The following is a 23,603-nucleotide window of genomic DNA, read 5'->3' as shown; positions in this document are numbered from 1 at the left end:
CACCTCCGAGTTTTCTCCCCAAGGGGCCAGGAGATGGGGGTATTTAAACACCAAGTCCCATCAGTCATGGCTGGAGGGCTCATCCTGAGAGGTGGAATCTGGACACCAGAGAAGCCCTCCCACAGAGAGGTGCAGGTGCTTCAGTGGGGAGTCTGGCCAGCCTGGCCTGGCCGTGAAGAGGGGGGCACGTGGCTGGCTCACCCGCAGCATCTGCTACAAGTGGTTTGTCTGTGGTTTGCTTCCTTCAGATGGTTTTCTCTCCTCCTTAGAGCATCCTCAGAACCATCACGATGATCACCTGCAAAGGTTCAGTCCATTTTTTATAATTCAGCCTGGGAATATGTGGGTTTTGTAGGAAATTGAGCCTCAGTGTTTCTTAGTTAAACACATCTACCTGATATTTTCTATGTGGAATATCTATTTCTAGGCATTTGTAAGAAGAGTCTCTTTGCATTAAAATCTCATTATATTCATAGGGTAATGTTACATAAACTCAAATGCAATGAGATTTTAACAAAAACATAACCTAGGTAATGTATGAAGGATATAGTGAGCTTGTTAGCATTATGGTTGTCCAAAGAATTTAAGATATTTTTAAAAAGATCTTTTTATTTATTTATTTATTTATTTTTATTTATGTAGAGCATGAGTGGGGCCAGGAGCAGAGGCAGAGAGAGAATCCCAAGCAGATCTGTGCTATGGAGCCTGTAGCAGGCCTCAATCCCAGGACCCTGAGATCATGACCTGAGCTGAAATCAAGAGTCGGATGCTTAACTGACTGAGCCACCCAGATGCCCCTAAAATATTTTTTAACAGCGATTAATCTGATGCAAAGAAGACAAGGGAGAGCTAAGACATAGAGACAGTTACTCAGAGGGCTCAGCTGACAATGGACAGAATAAAAACTCATTTTACTTCATCTTTCCCTTTACAGATCATTCTTTGTCTTTTCTGTTCCTTTTCCCCATTCTTATCATTGATGCCTGGGAATTAATGTCAATAAAATGTTAATTTTTAAAATAACTTTAACAATTTTACAGCATGACCTGCCTCCGTGTTAACTCTAGTTAGCCTCGATCTGGTTTTATCTGCCTTTTCATTGTGTGGACCCTGACCCGAGAGGTTACATGCTCTGCTTGAGATCACACAATCAGGGGCTTGCACTGAAATATTCTGATTCCAAATCTGGGATTCTTCTTCTGTGCATCCATCGACTGTAGATTCTCTTCTATTTTAGCTCCTGGTTGAGACCATTCCATCTCATATTTAGAATTAGTTAGCTGATTCCGGATTAGTTAACCGGTTCTGGTCTGAGTTCTGTTTCTTTAACAATAACCCCATAACTTTCCCATTTTATGATGCCCACCTAGTTTGGTGACGAGATTAAAAACCGATCAGTTTCATGAATTCTGACACTCAGATGTGATTAATTTCCCTCCACTGGCTAAGAAGGTAGTACCTTGATGGCCTATGGTTAGCACTCAGTAAATGTTAGCTATTATTAGATGTTTCTCAAGTTTATCATGTTCCTTAACAGGATTTCAGGCTTCGTCACTGCCAGGCCTACTTGCCATATCTAGAAGAGAGGAAGACAATACAAAGGCAAACATCATTTTTTTCTTGCTTCCCTTGCAGTGCTTGTCACAGCCCAGTGCTAATAAGCTCAGCTCTCTGCCTGCAGGTCCAGGTAGTACTTGCAGAATGTGCGTGTGTTTCCTTTTCTGAAAGGAAGAGGAAGATGAGCTGCTTATCAGAACAGAGCAGCGTGGTGGCCTCTAGCACAAGCAGAGAATGAGGGAGCCCTGGGGTGCCATGCAATTCTTTTATGTGTGTGGGGGGAATGTCAGAAGAAACTACTTAAAACTATCTTAAAAAGTAGCAATGTTGCTACTAAAAGTCCCTAGCCTATGTTCCACCAACTATGTATAGTCAAAATTCTGGGCTCTAAGGTCTCTTGGAATGGTTATTATAATTTGTGTGGGGTGACATCACCATGTTTAGATTCAGTTAGGTTCATTTGTTTCTGTTTGTTTTTAATTTTGGGAATTGCTTCATTTTTTTTTTTTTTAGTTTTTTAAAAATATAAATCATCTACCTAATTCCAAAGTCAAAACTGTAACAAATTACAACCAGATAAGTCTTCCTCTCATTTCTGTTTCTCTACCCTCTCTTCTCCCTCCTTTTATGTTTGCATTTCCTGCATGGTTTGCTTCTACAAATATAGGCCAGTATGTTTGCGGAGGCATATCCTATCTCTTTTTGTACATAAAATTTGCATACTATATCTACCATCTTTTATCTTACTCTTTCTCTTACTGTGTCTGGGAAGTTACTCTGTATGTATATTATGTTATTCATTGCATGTGGATGCCACAGTGTAATCAACAGTCTCCTGATGATATGCATTTGATTCTTTTGTTATTGCAAATAATGTTGCCATGCACATGTTACTACACATATTTATATTTAGGACAGATCCTAGAAGTTGAATTTCTGGGTCAGAGGGTAAATGCAGTTTTGCCAGTTACTGCCCAGTTTTCTTCCATTGGGTTCCATTCTGTACCACCACCAGCCATGTATGAAAATGACTCTTTCTCTTTAGAACTGGAGCTTTCACAATTGATTGTAGGTTCTCTTTTCTTTTCTTCCATATTGGTTTGTATTTTAGAGACTGTAATTCAGATTTTATTAGTGGTCCCAAGGCTGTGTGTACTGTGAGGACTTAGTAACAACTGTTCAAGATGACATGAGAAAGGATGGCTCTGCTTAGAGCTTAGATTTTGCCTGTTTGCAGCATGCTGGGGGTTTGAGGGCAGAACTGAGCAACCCATGGGTTTGTTTGGAGGAAACGGAGTTTTGCAGCTTCTCCTGATTCTGATATTCACTGGATGACCTCACTTATGTTTATTTCAAGTGTTGCAAGAATGGTAAATCCATATTCACATGTAAACACAAAAGCATCTTACAAAGAAACATACATTTTGTTTTCTAAACTGTTTTTTTCCCTCCAATTTAAGATTCTATTTATTTAAAGACCTACAGTTTATTTAATATCAGGTTTTGGGAGGAAGTGAAGCACTGAAAATACTTATAGATTCTAAGGTGCCTCTTGATTTCAGAATTATTGAAGTGTAAAAAAATCAGGTTTCTTAGAATCAGAGAACTATGATTCCATCGAGAATAGAGAGATAATTATACTTTTTATTTTTAACCATGAAATATATAACAGTTTCCTATATCACACTTCCTTTGTTTCTGGTTTGGTTTTCTTTAACCTACTTACTCTGGAATATATATATCACTCTTATTTTTCTAGGTCTATCCTTCTACCTTTCTGATATATGTAGATACTTATGAAGTAATTTTGTCTATTTTGAAAGGTATTTGTAGTATGAAAGAGCCAAACATTATCGATGGCAACAGATACTGATGTTTGCATTTAAATATTAAAATTTGGTGTCCCATTTTAATTAATTTTCAAAAATATGTCCAAAGTGTGGCAAATTCTTTATAAAATATTTTTGTCTCTAAAATTCCTATAGTCCAAAACTGAAGCCATAATTTAGCTTAAGCCATAGAATATGGGAAATATTAAATCAATCTTGTGTAAAGTTTGAACAGATCATATTGAGTTACCAATAGGAGCGTCTGAGTCCTCATATTTTACCGCCTTTCAAGTCTTACTGATAGCCAAAGAGGAGGGAGTTCATTATGGGTTTCTAGTCCTCTAGTCCTCAAACTTTCCTTGCATTTTATATTTTTAAAAACAATTTTATTGAAATATATTTGACGTATCATAAGATTCACCCTATTAAAATTTACAGTTCAGTAGTTTTGGGTAAATTTACTGAGTGATGAAGCCATCATAATGAATCAGGTTTAAATAATTTTTATGACATCAATAAAATCCTTCATGCTTATTTACAGTTAATCTTCATTTCCAACCCTGACTCTAGTCAACCCCACTATTTTACTTTCTGTCTCTAGAGACTTGCCTTTTCTTTACATTTCACATAAAGGAATCATACAGTAATATGTGGTTTCTTATTTCTGGCTTTCACTCAGCATCATGTTTTCAAGGTTCATCCATCTTTTAGCATGTGTCAATAGTTCACTAGACAATATTCCATTGTATGAGTAGACTACACTATTTATTTACCCGTTGATGGATATTTAAATTGTTTCCAGTTTTGGGTTACTAAGAATAATGCTGCTGCAAATATTTGCATGCACATCTTTGCGTGGGCATAAACTTTCATTTTTCTCGTGTAGATACCTGGGAGTGGAATTGTGGGGTTGTATGGTAATAATATGTTTATGTGTTTTAGAAATTGCCAAACGGTTTTCCAAAGTGGCTTCTGCATCTCATTTTAGCATTTTCTTTATTGTCAGAGGAAAAAGACAATGTTCCTGTCATTCATTCATTCACCTAAAACTCCTTTCTTTATTTCTCATGTATTGACTGCCTACATTGTCCCAAGTATTAATGATATAACAATAAATGACAAAATCATTTCCTTCAAAGTGCTCAGAGTCTTTTGGAGAAACAGAGAAATAGATAACTAAATACAGGAAGAGAAGTATAGAAGCAAAGCCGGCCTCTGGGCACAAAGGGGAGGAAACTTATTCTAGGCTTAGAGGAGCAGGGGAAAAGTTTTGGAGAAGGTCACACCTAAGTTGATTTGTGGAGCTATATCTAGGGGAGTGAAGTTGGAAGGGCATTATAAATCTCAGAGCAGAAGGGCAACCTGCCCTGCTTATAGTTAGAACCCCTTTACTCTGATCAACTTTATCTTTTTTTCCGTAGCAATTATTGCCTGCAATGGGCTATGTAACTTATGTTGGTAAATGTGTTTGTATGTTGAGCTATGGTCTATTTTCCCTCAGGGTAGAGATCTCTGTCTGTTGGTCCACTAATATACCCCAGATATCTGACATAGTGCATGACACAAAGAAGGTACATACTAAATATTTGTTGAATAAATGAATGTGTAACACTAACGGTTTTGATAAAAGTGTGTATTTAATGCTGTTTAATACAGCAACTGAAGACTAGATCCCACTGAGATGAACAAAATCAAAGTTGCTGGGGAAAGTGGATGGATTCATATGTGAGGAAGAGTAACTTTGAGATTGTTGAACATCATACCAGAAATGGAATAGCATTTTCTCACTTTGGAATTTAAGATAGACTTGGTAAGACAAACCAAAGCATGCTTTGATACCTCTGGCAAGAGAACAAGATTTTATTTTTTTAAGATTTATTTATTTATTTGAGAGAGAGAAAGGAGAGAGACAAGCACAAGATCGAGAGGGGGAGGGGCAGAGGGAGAGGGAGAGGAAGAGAATCCCAAGCAGACTCCTAGCTGAGTGTGGAGCCCGACGTGAGGTTTGCTTTCATAACCCTTAAATCATGACCCGAGCTGAAATCAAGAGTTGGACACTTACCTGATTGAGTCACCCAGGCTCCCCAAGAGTACAAGACTTTTTTACATTAGGATACAGAGGGAAAATTGCAGGTACTGATGCAGAACTTTCAAGTAACTTTTCAGAAAGTTAGGAACAATTGAGGAGGAAGGATGCATTTGAGAAAAGTTATTTTGGTTAATATAACAAGGAACAAGGGATGTGAGCAGGTAGGAGGAGAAGAAGGAGGAGGAAGAGGAGAAAACTGTCATTCCTTTAGGATTTTCCCAATGTGATTGTCATTTTTTAAGGCATTTTTGCAAGTCAAATAGGCAAAGGCAATTTTTGACACAGTTATCTGTGAATCTGAATGCAGCTTCAGTGTCTTCAGTACAATAAAAAAAATGCCTTTGCTAACGAAGGAAGGGTTTACGGAGGGAAAACTAAGGCATCTTTTACTCAAATTCATTTTGGTTCTTAGTTGAAGGACTCTCAGCCGTTTCAGTGGTGCAGAAAAAAAATTCCGCCAAATGAAGATTTATGTGATTTATATTTCAGTTTTTGTTGATTGACTTTATATTGTTATCATCTCAGATGGGCTCTTTGCTCTGAAAATAAATTGTCTGCGGAATAATAATGCCATAAGTTTGGCGTCAATTCTAATTCAGCTCAAATGGAAGTATAGTTTTTTCTTTGTTTGAATTTTTGGTTTATTTTTGGTTGACTGAGGCGCCAGGGGGATTAGAGGAAATGAAATTGTGTGATGAAGCAGGCCTTGGTCATGAAGGGCCTTCCTGCTCTGCTAAGGCACTCAGACTTGGCCCAAGGGCCCTTGGGAACTGTGCAGGATTTTAATGAGAGAAGTGACATGAAGTGTGTTCAAGGAGTCACGATTTGCTGTGACTGTGATTTGGGCACCAAATTGGAAGAAAGGACAAAATTAGAGGAAGGTTGAGAATAGTTTGCCAGCCTTCACAGTAAGTGAGGTGAGAATCAGTAGTGAGCTGAAGGAGGTGCTAGGTGGTGCATGGAAGGAATCCTAGGACCGAGGCAGTGGTGATCGATCTCTGTGATGACTTATATGCATGCTGAGAAGGGGATGGAAGAGTCAGAGATGTCTGCCACATATCCTTTCCTGACAACAGGATTGAAAGTGGTATCATTCGATGAAATAAAGGACACAGGAGAAAGAGGAGCAGGCATTTTGTGGAACAAGATAGTAAGTTTGGTGCTGATTTGTCACTCTTTGGGCGTGTCTTAGTTTGTACAGCTATGACAAAATATCTCCAACTGGTAGCTTAAACAACAGTCATTGATTCCTCATGGTTCTGGAGACTGGGAAGTGTAAGATCAAGGTGCTGACAAACTCTGTCTGCTGAGGGCTTTCTTTCTGGATTGCAGATGGCTGCTTTTTTGCTGTAACCTTACTTGGAGGCGAGAGAAAGGTGGGGGGCTCTGGTCTTTTCCACTTTTTATAAGGGCACTGATCTGATCATGTGGGATTCATCCTTAGGACTTCATTTAAAAACTAATTACTTCCCAAAGGTGCCACCTCCAAATACCATCACAATGGGGCTTAGGGCTTCAGAATAGGAATTTGGGGTTCACGGAAACAAATATCAATCTGTAACAGGGAACCTATGGAACATTCATATGAACAGATACGCTAGGCAGTTGGATCTCTGGGACAGGTGCTCAGGATTAAATCCCAGTTTGAGGTATAGATTTTGAATACGTGTGTACCGTGGTGATACATGCAACCATGGTAGTGCATATGGTCCCCTACAGAGAGTATTGGAATGAGAAGAGATTAGGTTTGTGTTTGGTAATCTGGGGAACACTGACATTTAAGAAACAGGCAAGAGAAGAGGACTTCGTGAAAACAAGCAAGGAATAGTTGGAGGAGAAAGGGAGCAGCAGGAGTATGTCAAAAAAGCAAGAAATGAGGTATTTCTAGAGGGAGGCCTTGAGCTTTAGTATCAGTAACTAGAGTTCAGTTGAGTGAGGACCAAAAAAGGTAGATGGGACTTAGCAACGTGAAACTCATTGGGGTTCATGTAGCTACAGCTTCTGTGGAACAGTGGGCATAGAAATGAATGAGGGGAGGAAATAGAAGCAAATGGTGAGTATAAGTTGTTTTCTTTCTAACACAATTATGTAAATTTATACCAAAAATACTTTAGCCTAACATAGGTTATGTTTTTTTAATTGAGGCAAAATTCGCACAAGATTATCCACCTTTTTTTTCTTTTCTTTTCTTTTTTTTTTTTTAAGAAGGAGTGGAAGGAGGGGCGGAGGGAGAGGGAGAGAGAGAATCTTAAGCAGGGGCGTGCTGGGCGTGGAGCCTGACGCGGGGCTTGATCTCACAACCCTGAGATCATGACCTGAGCCAAAATCAAGAGTTGGATGCTCAACTGACTGAGCCACCGGGCACCCCAAGATTATTCATTTTAAAGTGAGCAATCTAGTGGCATTTGGTACACTCACAATGTCGTACAGCCACCACCTCTGTCTAGTTCCAAACATTTTCAACCCACCAAAAGGAAAACCCATACCCATTAAACAGTTTCTCCCTAGTCCCCACTTTCTCCAACCCCTGGCAGCTACTCATCTGTGTTTTGTCTCTGTGGATTTATCTATTCTGGATAGTTCACATAAATGGAGTCGTATAATGTGTGATGTTTTGTGTCTGGCTTCTTTCACTTTGCTTAATGCTATTGAGGTTTATCCACACTGTAGCATGTATCAGCACTTCATTTGGTTTTATGGCTGAATATTCCATTGTATGGATGTGCTACAATTTGTTTATCTATTCCACTGTTGATGAGACTGTTTCTACCTTTTGGCTATTGTGAGTAATATTTCTGTGGACATGCACAGTCATATATTTATTTGAGTACCTGCTTTTGCTTCTTCTGGGTATATATCTAGGAGTAGACTTGCCAGAGCCTAACAGTTTTTCAAAACTATACTTTTATAAATGCTGATAAGAGTCCACAGGAAGCATTGTGCATTGTAGAAAAAGTTGATTTATACCATCTATGTTCTTTTAAGTACTTCACATTCTTTTTGAGATAGATTGGTGAAATGATGAGTAAACAGTTCATCAAGAAATAGATGAGTTGAATGAAAAAAAAACATATATACATCACTTTTAAAGAAGGAAGTTCCCTTTAGAATTGAGTTTTGAGCCTTATAAGAAAAAAGTATCTCAAATGCAGAGTGTGGATAGATTAACTCATATAGGAGAAGGAAGATGGGACAGGCATAGGTTTGAATGTTTCATTTTAATTTTTCTGAAGGAACTAGGCGTTGCGCTCTGGTTGGGGATAAGGGAAAGAGTTGGCCATCCCTAAGCTGTGTCACGTTACTTCTCATGGAAAGATTCTGGATGACTTACCAGGAGAATATTAATGTCTCTCATAAAATATGTATCTAGTTAAGTCAAATGCTGATTCAGGGAGGTATCTTTTGATTCTCTTTCATTTCATTGTATGATCTCTGTTCAATGTATATATGATCTCTATAAACTTACTGCTAAGTTGACTCATTTATTCTCATATCTATTGTATGTATTTTTCTCAGGCAGAGAAGGCTGATGGATTTGTCAACCTGCCCGATTTCACTGTGGAGAGAGCATCTGAATGCAAGAAAAAGCAGTAAGTTGTTTTCCACAAAACCCTGAGCCAGAATAACATTCCTTCATAATTTTAGTTTCTCGAGTGATATGGTAACTTGGAAGTTAGTGAAGGTAACACCCAAATGTCTGAGAATTTTGAACTTTATGGGTTGGCATCCTAAACAACAGCGTAAGCTTTTAACCTCTTGTTTTCTGGAATTTCATTTTGTGGAACAGATGGATTTTAAAACCCCATGGAGCCTTGGCATGGCATATTTTTGACAACCGTGTCTGAGATGGAATGAAAAACAAGCTCCCATCCACGAGTGGCTAGGAGATTAGATGTCAAGATATTTTCTTGGTGAAGAGAATGACTAGTTCAATAGGACTCCCCAGAGCTGCAGATAGGATAGCAAAACCAGTTTCTTTTTCTTAGTTTATAACATTATTATCCTTGAAATAGAATTCTCTGAGAAATCTTGGACTTTGGGATTATACCCTGATATAATTTAAGTCCAGAAGATTTGAGAACAGACAGGAACCAAAAAAAGTCATCAGCGTATGGTCCCCATTTTACTGAGAAGGGAGGAGCCCAGAGAGTCTGAGCTTGCCTAGAACTTGCAGGAGAGCCTCGCTACATCATCCAGCCGTGTTCCCTTTCTCCTGCTCTTGCCATGATAGCATCCAGCCACATTTGGCAAATGTGCCCTCTTCACCTTTTTCTTGTTGTTGTTCTTCTACCTCTGACATCTTTTTCCATTTTATCAGAAAGACATTTATTTCCCTACTGACCTATGTTACCAATAGTGGCAGTTGACTAGATTTTTCTAAGAAAATGAATAAATGGTATTGGTTTTAAGTCTCTGCCGCTCTAGTGTTGCTGCACGTATCCAGTGATACGTAAGCTTGTGTTGATTTTCGTGGTTTTGACCAAACTGGTTATTTACCAAAATGCTGGCCGGTACTGCAGGACTTCCGGTCTAATGATAAAGGGGAAACATTTCAGTGTTTGCTAATTTTCAGTGTTTTCTACTTTTCTTTTAAACTGACAATAAATATATTTTTCCTCTACTCATAGGGGGAGGCTTGGATATAATTTTTGATGTGTTGTCACACTGTGGAAGTTCTATACTTGATTATTTTCCTACACATAACACTCTTGTATGTATTTGAATTTGAATAAATATTTTTCTTTATTGTTCTGAGCATGTAAGGGACACCTCTAAGACCATAAACTTTAATTTATTGTCTCTTTCTAGCAAAGCAGTGAGCAAATGAAAATACAAGAATATGCCCATATGTTTTAAATAGAAACTATCGACTAGCCAAGACTCAGTGCTTTTCTGGATGTCTCAACATGATAAATTAATTCTCTGCTCTCTCCATGAAGTCGAGATTAGGCAATGGGTATTTAATGTAACTAAATTATTTTTTGTAGATTTACAAAGAAAGCAGATGAATTTACCACACTTATATTTGATTTACTTTCAAACCCACTGACAACACTAATTTCTAATTTTTAATGTGTCTGTGTTTTTCCCCCTTCAAGTGCTTTTAAGATCAGCCATCCACAGATCAAGATCTTTTATTTTGCAGCTGAGAATGCACAGGAAATGAGTGTGTAAGTAGAGAAAATTGCTAAATCTAATCTTTTTGGGAATAGATTACTTTGGTCAGGTGTTTGAATTTTAAGCATATGTTCATATCAATTCTTGTTAAAGCATTCTTGCTTTCTTCTTCACTATTTGGAAGCATTTTGGAGAATTACATATATCAAAATGGCTATTTTAGGAAGAAGTAATAAGATTCTTCTGAGGGAACCACTAAGTTGAGAAAGGAAAGGATAGAAGTCATTATAAGAAAATGTTACAGCGAGAATCAGCATCACAGGGAGAAAGGCCTGAAAGTACTATGACCATTCTCACAGCTTTTAGAATTCTACATGAAAAATATCTATAGGATTTCTTATGTGCTGTGTAATTATCATGATGATCCCTGTGTTTATCATTAATCCATGTTCTATCCTGAAAATTTTGCAAAACGTCCTTCCTCAGAGTACATCTCACATAAAATTTTATATCCCTAACTCCATTTCCTGTTCTTTTTTCCTGTTTAAATAAGTGGAATAAATGCATAGAACACTACCTGTCCCACTCCATACCCTGCTGGTTTAGATTATAGTGTGATCACAATGGCTCTTAATTGAATGAGGCTATATATATATTTGAGGCGCTTGAGGCATCAGAGGGCCTTCTATTTAACTTAAGCCCTATTCCCAGATTTCTCAGTGCTCCTCATTACCTTCACATAACTAATAAAAATGTGTCAGTGGAATGCCTACTAGGTGCCCCACTGTGGCAGACCTGGGCAAAAGAAATAAAAGACTTATTTACCTAAATGAAGAGAGGAGTTGTTTCTACTACCCTCTTTCTGATTTTACCTTTATCCCCTTGGCTTTCTCAAGCGCCTGAGAAAAAGAAGAGCAGATGCCCCCAAAGAAGATAAAAGCCTTCACAAAACTCTTTTATTTCTCTTTTTATTTGTGTTGGTAACTAAATCCTATTGATTAGCAAGCCGTTGGTATGTCGGTGGTGTGTGAAAGGCTTAATGTTTTACCCAGCAGTACTTGGAGCCCCTCCATAGTGAGGGTCAGGCTGGAGCTGAGCCGCCGATTAATCTGGTGGTGTTAATAAACACCAAAGTGGAATCTCTTTGGGCATCCAAGTTAACTTCTCTCTTCTCCCACAAGATGATGCAGATGACATTTAAAGATTTGTTCTGAGTGGCACCTGAAGATCTCGCTTTTCTTACTGAGGTGGCCAATTTAAGCCAGTAAATAATGTGTCTGGGTATTTCTTTATGAGATGCAGAGAATCTGGGAAGGAGGGACTGGCGTGTGGAGAGATGCGTCCTGTTTTAGAAGTTCACTTCCTTGGGAAACTGCATTTTTGGATAGTGACATTTCTCTCAGGGACCATGAAGGGAAAGGTAATTACGTTTAATAGAAACGCTGTGTGTTCTGCAGGGACCCTCAATTTACAAGTAGAGGGGTAAGTAATTAAGGGTAATGGAAGAGTTGCTTTCTAAACAAAGACTGGTTGGTAGCTGCCTTTCTCGGACAGTGTTTGTGGGAAGAACCTTCTTGTTTTGTATATCAATTTCTTAACACTTGTGCTCCTCCAACACATCAAGTTAATATACAACAAACTCCCGAGAAACATCTGTCATCTTCTTTTATGTAAATATAAGTCTTTTTGTGCATCCATCTATTTAGCCACAAATAGAAATTTTTCTACTGCCTTAATGTTTTTTTTTTAAAAGTTCTTAGCAAAAGAGGTACTCTAAGCTAGTGGATTCCAGGAAGGAAATAGTCAAACAAGATTCTAAACAATCACGTTTTCAACAAGTAACTAATGGTGGCAATTAAAAGGATATGAGTTTTAGGTAAGAGCTGGGAGGAATGACTTCTTTATTGTCAATACTCTTTCGTTTTGCTATATTTCTGTATTTCCGTGTTCTGGACAGGAACTTAGAGATGACTTTTCTTGTTTCAAGCATTCTCAGTTCAAAAATAGTTTTTATCTTGATATGTTAAAAAATTTGTCTATTTCACTTTTAGATGTTTTTTTGGGTGGGAGGGTCAGTATACAGTTAGGAAATCAGGTATAAACTAAGAACAGTTTATTTTGGTATTTTAAAAGTGAACCGTTAAATTCACTGTGCTTTGATCAGTTTTTAAAACTGTACATTAAAATGTTTCTTTTAGTTTAATGACACACAAAACATACTCTTGTAAAAAATCCTGTAATACAGAAGTAGGTAAAAGTGAAAACCTTTCCATCCCCCCAACTTTACCCTCCAATTCAACTTCTCTCTTTAGGATTAACTACTTTTTTTTAAAGATTTTGTTTATTTATTTGAGAAAGAGAGAGAGAGAGAGAACACAAGCAGGGGAAGGGGCAGAGGGAGAGGGTGGAGCAGACGCCCCCACTGGGCAGGGAGCCAGACATGGGGCTCGATCCCAGGACCTCGGGATCATGACCTGAGCAGAAGGCAGACATTTAACTGACTGAGCCACCCAGGCGTCCAAAGATTAACTACTTTTAACAGTATAACTGACATACATCCTTTTTGATGGTTTTCATTGCATATCGATTCATGCACGTATACAAATACATAGTTTTAAAAGTACATTGAATCAGGCCAATCATATTGTTCCATACTTGCTTTTTTCACTTAACAGTATGTTAGGATTTTCCCAGGCCATCGGAAGGCTTCCTATCCCAGTCTTATTATTAGCTTCATAATAACATTGATTGTACTGATGAAATTAGTGGTATCCTTTATCCATTTTCCTGTTAATGGATGATTATATCGTATCAGTGTTTTTTTCTTTTTGCCATTGCAAATCTTACTGAATTAACATTCTTCCACATTTATTTGTGGTTTGTAGAATAGACATTTATAATTGGGGGTGGATATTTAAATTTAGACTAGTATCATCAAATTGCCTGTTTAAAATTGGCTGTATCAATTTTGATGTTCAGCTGAGCAAAGGATGAGAATGTTTCCCCCTAAATTCTAGAAATCAGTGGTATTTTAGGTTTTGCCAATCTAGTGGTGAATATTTTCCTGTGTTTGTATATGCATTTCCCAAAACACTATGGAGGCTGATAAATTTTTTCTATTTTTTTATAAGCCATTTATATATATATTTTTGTGATTTCCTGTTTGTTTGTTTTTGGGTTGTTTATTATCCTATCGGGGCTTGATGAACACTTTCTTGTTCCTATGGTGGGATCTGGGCCCATGTATTGGTCTGGTTTTAAGTGGCTATTAAGGAGCTCATATTTGTCATGATGCTAAAGGGGCTTCTTAAAATGCCTTTTAAAAAAAAGATTTTATTTATTATTTATTTATGATGCAATTGTCATAATTCTATAGTTGGTCTAAACATTTCCAGAAACAGCATAAGTCTGTGGTGTTGAAACCTAAAACCACTTATTTATTCATTTAGAGAGAGTGTGCAAGTGGGGGGAGGCACAGAGGGCCGGGAGGGGGGGAGAGAGAGAGAGAGTGGAGCAGACTCCCTGCTGAGCATGGAGCCCCTGAGATCATGACCTGAGCTGAAATTAAAAGTTGGACGCTCAACGGACTGAGCCACACAGGCACCCCTGAGGGGATTCTTAAATGAGGCTGAAGCTCCTCTTTCTTCTTGTAGAAAGCCCTATTTGTTTTTAAAAATGAAATTTATATATTTCCTGTTAATAAAAAATAAATATGGCAAGACCCTGGCAGGTTGAGGGTTGGGTAAGGATTCCTAATTTGTTGATAGTTGAAGACTTGGGAATATGCGATAATTATGTGGTAGGGGAGCAGTGTGCTGGATAGTTCATGAGGCAATACAGGACTAGAAGAAATGGAGAGCATAAGTGAGTTAATAAGTGCATAGCATTCTTATTTTATTGGTATTGGTTGACTTAGGCCACTACTGAATGTACTGGTTTCTCAAAAAAAAAAAAAGTGAACATATAATATGGAATACTTTTTAAAGATACAGAAAATTGGAAAGAAGTGGGAAATAAATCAGATTATTACCACCCCAAAATAATATTTTCCCTTTAAATAAAAGGTAATATAGCTAGGAACATATGAAATAGGTGCATTTTTGTGTCTTTTATGAATTTGTGTGATGAAATATGTTCCTGACTAACCCCTTGAGAAGAAACTCCAGTGGCCTTAGGTCATGAGCCAGGTTTGAGTTCCTTAATAAGGTGTGTCTAGTTGTATTTTTATCATTGATGTTTAGTTGAAAATCATTGCCAATAAGATAGTAAATTGATAAGAAGATAGGACACTGTCATTTTTTACCTGACATAAAATTCTTCAAGGAATTAAACATTTCCCCAGCTTAGGAATACCTGTCAAACTCTGAGATCTTCTATTGATTAATATAAAAATCCTGTCTTAAAAATGGATCATCTTCTCTTTATTGTTTTTGTGAAATAAAATTACATTTTAAGAATTATAGAGATGGGACGTTAATGGTCAGGTTACTAAATTCAATGATAGAGGTTTGATTGCTAATAATTTGCTAAAAATTGCTAAAAATTTGAAATGCACAACTACAAAAATATATTTGTTCATATATTTAGAATATTTAACATAATTGCCAACCTTAGCAAGCTAGATAATGGACCACCTTGTTTCTTGTCTTACAAAGAATATCCCAAGGAAGGAAAGTATTGTGAAACAAGTGGTTTTAGGTTTTAATACCGCAAACTCACGCTGTTTCTGGAAAAGTTTAGACAAACTATAGAATTATGACAATTGCATTATAAAGTCTGGCACAAGACCTTACTTCAGGGTCTAGGGGGAGGGTGGATAGGAGATGACCAATCTCTTTAGCTAAACATTTATTTTCTATTTGAATTTTAGGTGGTTAAACAAGCTTGGGATAGCTGTAATCCATCATGATTCTGCTACGAAGGATGAAGGTATGTTCTATTTTAAATTTCTGAAAATTTAGCAAGAGTATTAGGATGAGATAGGTTGGAAATACAATGTCAAGTTCTATGCATAGTCTCGTCTAATGAAACATACTTTGGCATTTAAAATTATCTGAAAATATGTAGAAGCAGACATATTCACACAGACTCACCAACATGTAATAGAGCTTCCCATGCTGGCTAAGAAAGCTTTTTACACTTCACCCACACACTAGCAACTGTAGGCTTCACTGAGCTCTCAAACCACTGCCAGTGTAAATGTTTTATTGTCCCACTCACTGAATTCTTACTCAGAGACATGATCTCGTCATGATCTAGACAGATAACTTTCATCCCACTGTTTCCTCTCTGATATTTTAATATTTCCACCAGGTGTATGCTGAGGCTAATTACTCTCAGTTTGTGCTCGGAAACTGAATGTCAAATTGGGACAGAGGCCGTATTTTTAGCTCAGCCTGTAGTTCTCTGGGTTCAAAGCTACAGGAGTCAAAATCTTCTTAAAGATGCAATTACTCCTGAATATTGAGAAGAAGAAGGCTTTAGGTTCGGGGTCACAGAGTTGATACTATTTCTGAAGTACTCAGGCCATATAAAACTTGGGAACTGGAAGGTAGGGAGTTACATCTTTTGATAGCAAAAATTCTAAAAGCTGAGACTGAGAAATGGAAAAGTGAAATCAGTGTCCTGACCATCTCCTTGGTCCTCTTTGCTGCAACATCAATACCCATTGTGTATCTGAAGTGCATTTATAGATTGTGAGGAAAAAAAATCACTATATAAAAATCTTCTCCCTATCCTGGTATTTAAGGCCTTCCGTGATATGGCCTTAAGCAACTTTCAGCTTCATTTTTTTTTTTTTTTTTTTTTTTACCACATCCCTTAGGGGACTCCGTATAGTTGCCTCCGCCTGCACCCTCGACTTGGTCCTCTCATTACTCTGTGCGCGCTGTTGATGGTTTACTTACCCTGCCATTTCCAGCTCCTCATGGCTCCTATGATCAAAGTTAATCACTACTGATTTTATGATCCCTTAGTATATGATTCACACCTCTTCTGAGGAATTATTTTATTTTCCCTGAGCTATGGTTAGTCCTCTTCCTATGTGTTAGACACTCATGAGGGCAGAAACCCTAATATGGCTATTCATTTTTTTCCCACTCTTATGTAATGGTAGCTCAGTAGATGAGTCCTTTCTGAATCGGATTGGAATTGCAATAGCCAGACAGAGCAAAACCTCTGCTCATGCATTATGGAATGAGTGATGACAGTGTTGAAACATTAAGCATTTTCATTTTTGTATAGAATGCTACAGTGAGAGTGAACAGGAGGACCCCGAAATAGCTGTGGAGACACCACCCCCTCCTTACTCTACAGAGACTTTCTCTCCTTTGGTACGTACTGACCTCAGTAGTCTATTGGTCATGATCAAGTGCGGGGACATCGTTCCTTCCAGTGGCATAGAATCTACTTTGGCCAATAAATTTTTTAGAACGGGCTAAATTAAGGTACTTGCCAAGGAGCAAGTGCAGTTCTCAGATTTTGAGTCTTCTCCATAGCAACCCCGTGGTATGACAAACTTGGTGTATTTGTATGTGACCCACAGATGTATCGTGCTGACAAGACTTACGGTAATGCAGAGGGCTTCTAGGTGATAGGCCAGGGCTTGCAGAGATTTGTTTTATAATGTTTATTTATACCCTACTGGTCTTCAGAAAGAATTGAAAGTGCTTGTCCTGGGCGCAGGCATTATAACAATGCAGAATGAACACTAAGGGGATGAAAGCAGTAGATGAAGAGAAAATTAGAGTCCAAAAGGTATCAGGAAGCCAGGAGTGGGGTTAGTGCATTCAATCTGTACGTGGAATAATTCTTCTGTATATTCACTAGAGAGAAGTCCAAGTTTAATTCTCAGCTTTGGAAGCATACAGCGTAAGTTCAGGTTATTAATGGATGTTAAGACTGTGGCATGTTGCTTTGTATTTAGATGCTCGTTGGTGTCATAGTGATGTCCCCTAGAAGGATTCAAGCAAGGGTCTTCGGGAAAGCTCATTTATGGTTCTTCTACCTACCATGTGCCAGGACTTATGTAGGTGCTTTAAATATATAACCATTTACTGCCCCTGCCCCCAAATAACCCTGAAACCTAGTATTATTTAACCTGCATTTCAATGATTACTAATGAGCATCTCTTCGTATTTATTGGCCATTTGGATTTTGTTTTGTCTAGTGTCTGTTAAGTCGTTAGCGCATTTTTAGCTGTCTTACTATTATTATTTTGTATTTATAAAGTTTCTTTATTAGCCTGTCCGTTAGCTCTTTGTCTGGTAAAAGTGAGGCACATCTCCTTTTCTGTTTCGTGGCTTTTACTTTTTTAGACGATTTCGTGATTTCTTTTTGTAGACAGTTGTTCTTGATTTCAGTGTGGCAGATTCATCCATTACTTCTGTTGTGGTTAGTGTCTTTGTTTCTGATTTCAAAATTTGTTTCCTATAGCTAGGTCATGGGAGGGTAGATATGGCTGTCCTCATTTCATGATTTAGGAAACTGAAGTTCAGAGGTAGAATGGGCTGGCTACACATGCAGTGAACGGGGCACCTCGGAAGGGAACCTGGTGTGTCTCGTTCTATTGTACGTGTTCTTCCCACCCCCACTACAGTACTTGTCCATCCACAGACCTAAGTGATGAGAGGTTCTGATAGGTTACAGCAGCTCCTTCACCTTTTGAACCTCCTCTGCCAGAATTTTCTATTTGTGTGATGAAGTCTGCACCTTTATTTCTGTTTTGCCAGTTTCTGGATTTAGGGTATTAAATAGCATTTAAGTGATGACCTCTACGATTGTCACTTGTCAGTGGAGAATTGTGGTCCCTTTTCTCGTTTACTTAGCTAGCAGCTAAGACCAGATATAAGTATCTGTTGACTGAGTGTTTTTATCAAAATCTCTATGCAGTAGGACTAGTCTATTAAATTAAGCAACGTATAAATAAAATTAAACTTTGAATATAGTAAAATTTAGACTGGTTTTTGAACTAGACTTACAATATATCCTATCTGAATATATTCATAACTTGCCCTTAATGTAGTCTTTCTTCTCTTTTAAAAATCGGTTTCTGAATTTAGAAAAGACTAAATAGACATGCATAGGTTTTTTTTTTGTAAAAATTTTATTTATTTATTTGAGAGAGAGAGAGAGGGAGAATTAGAGATAGAAAGCACGAGAGGGAAGAGGGTCAGAGGGAGAAGCAGACTCCCCGCCGAGTAGGGAGCCCGATGCGGGACTCGATCCCGGGACTCCAGGATCATGACCTGAGCCGAAGGCAGTCGCTTGAGCCAACTGAGCCACCGAGGCGCCCCATCAGTTTAATAGAGAAGCATATATTTTTGTTTAGTTTCTCTGTTTCTGTCTCTCTTTGACTCTGTCTCTCTTCCCTCTCTCTCTTTCTGTTTCTGTCTCTGTCTCCATCTCTGTCTATCCCTGTCTTTTCTTCTTTTCTGTTTCTCCTATTTTAACCTGTGACACACAATGATTTGGTCAGTTCTCCATCCTTCTCTTCCTGAAATTTTCTCTCCCTCCTACTGTTCCTCTCCCTCATGACTCTTAGATGATTTATTTTAGTTCTAACATACTGTGATTTTTAGTTTTCTAGGGGCAACTAGTATCACAGATTACTAAGAGCATCATCAGGTATCTAGAACTCTACTTGAAAGTAACAGCAACCAAATTGTCTTTTTAGATGAGGGATCATGGCTCAATTGCATGATACCATGCCAGTGTTTCCTGATGTTACAGTAGAAGCTCATGGAATGCTTGTTTCAAAACAAACCAACAAAGGGATGCATATGAGACCAGTAAGTTAGGTCATTGAAGTAGGAGGATTCTTTAAAAATTTCTCAGTCATTAATCAAATGTTATTTTTTTAAAGTTCTAAGTTGAGCGTTTTTCTGGAAGGCCACTAAGGCTAACTTTCTTTTTTTTCCTGAAGAAATATATTGGAAATACATACATGTTGAACAGTTAGATTTTATTTGCCTTAGAAACAGAATATGTTCCTCCAGCTCACATATTTTCCAGGCAGATTTTGTTTTTGTTTCCTCTTGTTTCTTAAAAACAGACATGCAAGACACTTGGTTAAAATAACATTTAAGCTTTTTATTGAAACAGATGATAATTGAAGAACTCATGGTAACTTTTATCCAGAGAATGAATCAACTTATTGTTTTGGCTCAATCTGGCATAGGCTAGCTATGATTGAGCTATATAAGCCTAGGTGAAAATTTTTTTTCTCTTAAGTTCTTGCTTTAAAAAAATATTTTGGGGGGCGCTTCTCCCTCTCCATCTGCTCCTGCTTGTGTTCCCTCTCTCACTGTGTCTCTCTCTGTCAAATAAATAAATAAAATCTTTAAAAAAAATTTTTGGTAATGAACCTTCATTTTGGAATGATGACTCGAAAATACAAAATAATGCTATTCTAGAAAATTATGTCCCGAAAATTAGAATCTGGAATTAAAAAGGTAATTCAATGTCCAGTCATTCTAATGGCTGCAAACTGTAAGAGTTCAGCAGCAGACCAGTTTGGACCTCTGCTTCTAGAGGGTGGCACCACCTTCCACGAGAGAATAAAGAACACTTCAGGGTCTTCTCTGAAGGAACAAGAGGTTTCTGTTTATGTTGCTTCTTCTTGAGAAGACTTCATAGGTTGGAGAGTGGAAAGGACATCCATTGATTCACAGAGAAATTAGAAATGGGGGGCCTTTTGACAGGCTTAACTAAAAAGGCTTAAAAGAGATGGGACCGTGTAGATTTCACTTGGGAAGTTTCTCTGTAGAAATCAGTATCTATGATTCCTTGAAATCCATGATTCCATGAAACCCACAAAAGAACAAAAAAGGACCTGACTTCATTCACATTTCAACTCAGTAATAAGTTACAAAGTGATTTAGGAGCTTAACCATCATTAAAAATTGGTTACACATGTTTGTTCTCTAAGTTTAATTATGAACAAGCATTGTCTGGTACCTGGATCTATGTTTATATGCTTGTTCATTCATTTAAGAAATTTTGTTGAGAGCCACTGTTCTAAATATTTGGGACACATGAGTAAATAAAGACAATTTATTTCTTCATGGAGTCAGTTTTAGTTGAGAGAGACTATAATATAGTCTCTATAATATAATAAATAATCAACATACTAAGTAAATTATCTGCTATGTAGTAGAAATAGAGTACGGTGAATGTGGGGAGATAGGGGTGCTGGAGGTGGGGTTGTGGCTGTGAACAGAGTAGCCAGGAGAGGCCTGAGTGAGAGGTCTGAGCAAAACTCTTGAACGGTGGTGTGAGAGACAATCAGGTGGATGTTTGGGAAGGAGTTTTCTAAGCAAAGGGAACAGTTAGAGACAAGATCTCTTTGGTGCACAGGTAGCAGTGCAAGGAGGTCAGTGTGGCTGAAGCAGGATGAGTTAAGATGAGAATAGCAGGAAATGAGCTTGGAGGGTAGTGGTTGACCATACCATGTAGAGCCCCAGGGCCGCGCAAGGACTTTGATATTTTGAGTTACTTAGGGAGCCTTTGGGAGTTTTGAGCAGAGGAGTGATGTGATCAGTTTCCCTCTTAAAAGGACCGCTCAGGATACTGTGTGGGAGAGACCCTCGGAGGTGGGAGGAGGGTAGGGTAGAAGCAAAGAAATCAAAGGGAGGGTTGCAGTAATCTAGTGTGGGAGATGGTGGTGATGCAGGTCAGAACATAATTGAAAAATGGAATGGGCAGATTTTTGAACTTGGTTGGAAGGTAGACCACCCAGTGAGTGGATCAGATAGGAGAAAAACTGAGAAGATAAGTACTTACAAACTGCAGCTTCAGACAGCTCCTGTAGATTATTTTAACATGGTCGTCCTCATATTTTGATGCTTTTTAAAAATACAATTCCTTTTATAGCTAAATGATGAAAAATATCATCTAAAGCCAACCAAAGGAACCGTAAATAAAAATGAACACTGTAGACCATGGCCCCTTGGCCAGTGGCAGAGGAGGAAGTCAAAAATGAAATACAGAAAGGGGTAAAATCAGTTTTAGAAATTCAAATTAATTTTGGTAGGACGAATCTCACACAGCTGTTTACTAAAGTCACTTGATCTTTCGATACGTGTACCATATAACAGAAATGCTCACAAGTGAGATAATTGTATGAAAAATTATCAGTCACTACAAATACAAGCTAGGTAAAGGTAGAAAGAAAATTCATCCCGGCAGGAATTGTCGCAAGCTCTATGCTTGAACATTTAACTGATTTCAAGACTTCCTCTTCTTCTTTTTTTTTAAGATTTATTTTTTTGAGAGAGAGAGAGAGAGGGAGGGAGAATGAGTTCCCTAGTGGGGGGAGGAGCAGAGGGAGAGGGAGAGAAGCAGAGTCCCTGCTGAGCATGGAGCCTGATGCAGGGCTCCATCTCACAACCCTCAGATCACAGTCTGAGCCGAAATCAGGAGTCGGCTCCTTATCTGACTGAGCCACTCAGGTGCGCCTGATTTCAAGACTTCTAAAATTAGCATTTACATCTTTGTCCTTTGCTTCAGCAGTTTATTTCAGACTCCTCCTCAGGCAGTCCATCACAAGGCATGGGGCTGCCCCCAACCCCTCATGCCTTCCATTCCCATTCCCGCTGCTGCTGTCCCAGTTGGGGCCTACAATCGCTCTTGCCCAAGTTATAGAAACAGCAGGTATTTTTCTTTCTCTGTCTCTAATATCTCTCTCCTCTTAAAAAACCATGTTCAGATCAGCCATCCCAAAGCTCAGTTCTGATGGTATTGATTCACCTGCGCAAAACCTTCCAGTGACTCCTCGTTGCTTATCAAGTTAATTCTCGACTTGTTGGTGTGGTATTTAAGGCCCTTGGGTTTACTTCCAGCTGTCATTACGGTCTTGTTGTTGATTTCTCCTTTCTCAGCAGCCCAGTAAACTGCCTGCTGTCTCCCCAAAGCTTTCCAGACTTTTCTGCTCTTGCACTTGCATTGATAAAAGTTTCTCCACTGGTAGGGACCGTGTGCTCCCACCCTAGTTCTGCCATCTCCGGGTCAAATGTGACTTCCCTCACTAAAGCTTCCCTGGTCCTCTAAATCAGGATAATCCTGCCCTCTTCTGAACTCTTTATGTTCCTATTTTTGTGGGGCGGGGGGCGGGGGCATTTTTCATATTATCATTTGCCTTGAACTACAGATTTTGTGTTTCTGGCTTATTTCTCTAATTATTCAATTCTTTTTTTTTTTTAAGATTTGTTTATTTAATTTGGAGAGAGAGCACACATGCAAGCAAGGGGAGAGGCAGAGGAGAGGGAGAGAGAGAATCTCAAACAGATTGCCCTCTGAGTGTGGAGCCCGATGCGGGCCTCGATCCCAGGACCCTGAGATCATGACCTGAGCTGAAACCAAGAGTCGGCCACCCAGGTGCCCTTCTAATTATTAAATTCTTAAAGTCAGAGGCAGTGTCCAATATCTTTTTTCTTACCCACAACATTTATGACTGTGCCTACCACAATTTGAAATGGAAGAAATCTTTATTTAATGGACCGATAAATGGGCAAGTGGGTAATTGTAACTTCATCCCCATTTTCTGCTGATTTCTTGCTCTACTGTTATTTCTCCATGTGAATTAGAACATAACTACTTTACATTTGTCTAGTACTTTCACGTGGCTTTGAGGAAGATGATTTCATTTGACTTTGACGAAAGTTCTGCATTTTAGACAAACGAGGAAGCCAAAGAGAAATAAGTATAACTATCACAAATATCCTTTGCAAGCTTAACTTCATCTTTTACTAAGAATATTCTTTCATGTTATCCCATTTGCTCCTCTTGATAAATATGAGTCAGTCAGGCAGGCAGCTAATACTTTTTTTGTGTATCGACCAAGTGCCAGGTCCTGTTGCAGATAAGAGAATGCTGAATTGAAATAGACAGTACCTTTGCCCCAGAGCAGGCTAAGTTCTAAGTTGAGGAAGAGGCGCAACGAATTTGTAATTCAAACAGTTAGTCTCAAGTGCTGATAAATGCTGTGAAGAAGATAAACAGGGGTAATGTGC

General features: G+C 38.4%; 1 protein-coding gene across 8 annotated transcripts in view; it reads left to right on the top strand.

Moving 5' to 3' along the window:
• IPCEF1 (interaction protein for cytohesin exchange factors 1) overlaps nucleotides 1-23,603 on the top strand; it is a 180,932-nt gene that overhangs the window by 120,370 nt on the left and 36,959 nt on the right. For all 8 annotated transcript variants that reach the window (XM_025866361.2, XM_025866360.2, XM_025866364.2 and 5 more), the window contains 4 exons: nucleotides 8,992-9,065; nucleotides 10,575-10,646; nucleotides 15,464-15,522; nucleotides 16,837-16,925. In XM_025866361.2, coding sequence (XP_025722146.1) covers nucleotides 8,992-9,065; nucleotides 10,575-10,646; nucleotides 15,464-15,522; nucleotides 16,837-16,925 — 294 coding nt within the window. The remainder of the gene's footprint in view (nucleotides 1-8,991; nucleotides 9,066-10,574; nucleotides 10,647-15,463; nucleotides 15,523-16,836; nucleotides 16,926-23,603) is intronic.

Source organism: Callorhinus ursinus, unplaced genomic scaffold (assembly GCF_003265705.2).
Source record: "Callorhinus ursinus isolate GAN/ISIS: 27379988/994484 unplaced genomic scaffold, GSC_fseal_2.0 scaffold6, whole genome shotgun sequence".
Lineage (NCBI taxonomy): Eukaryota > Metazoa > Chordata > Mammalia > Carnivora > Otariidae > Callorhinus > Callorhinus ursinus.
This window is presented reverse-complemented; position numbering and strand designations above follow the sequence as displayed.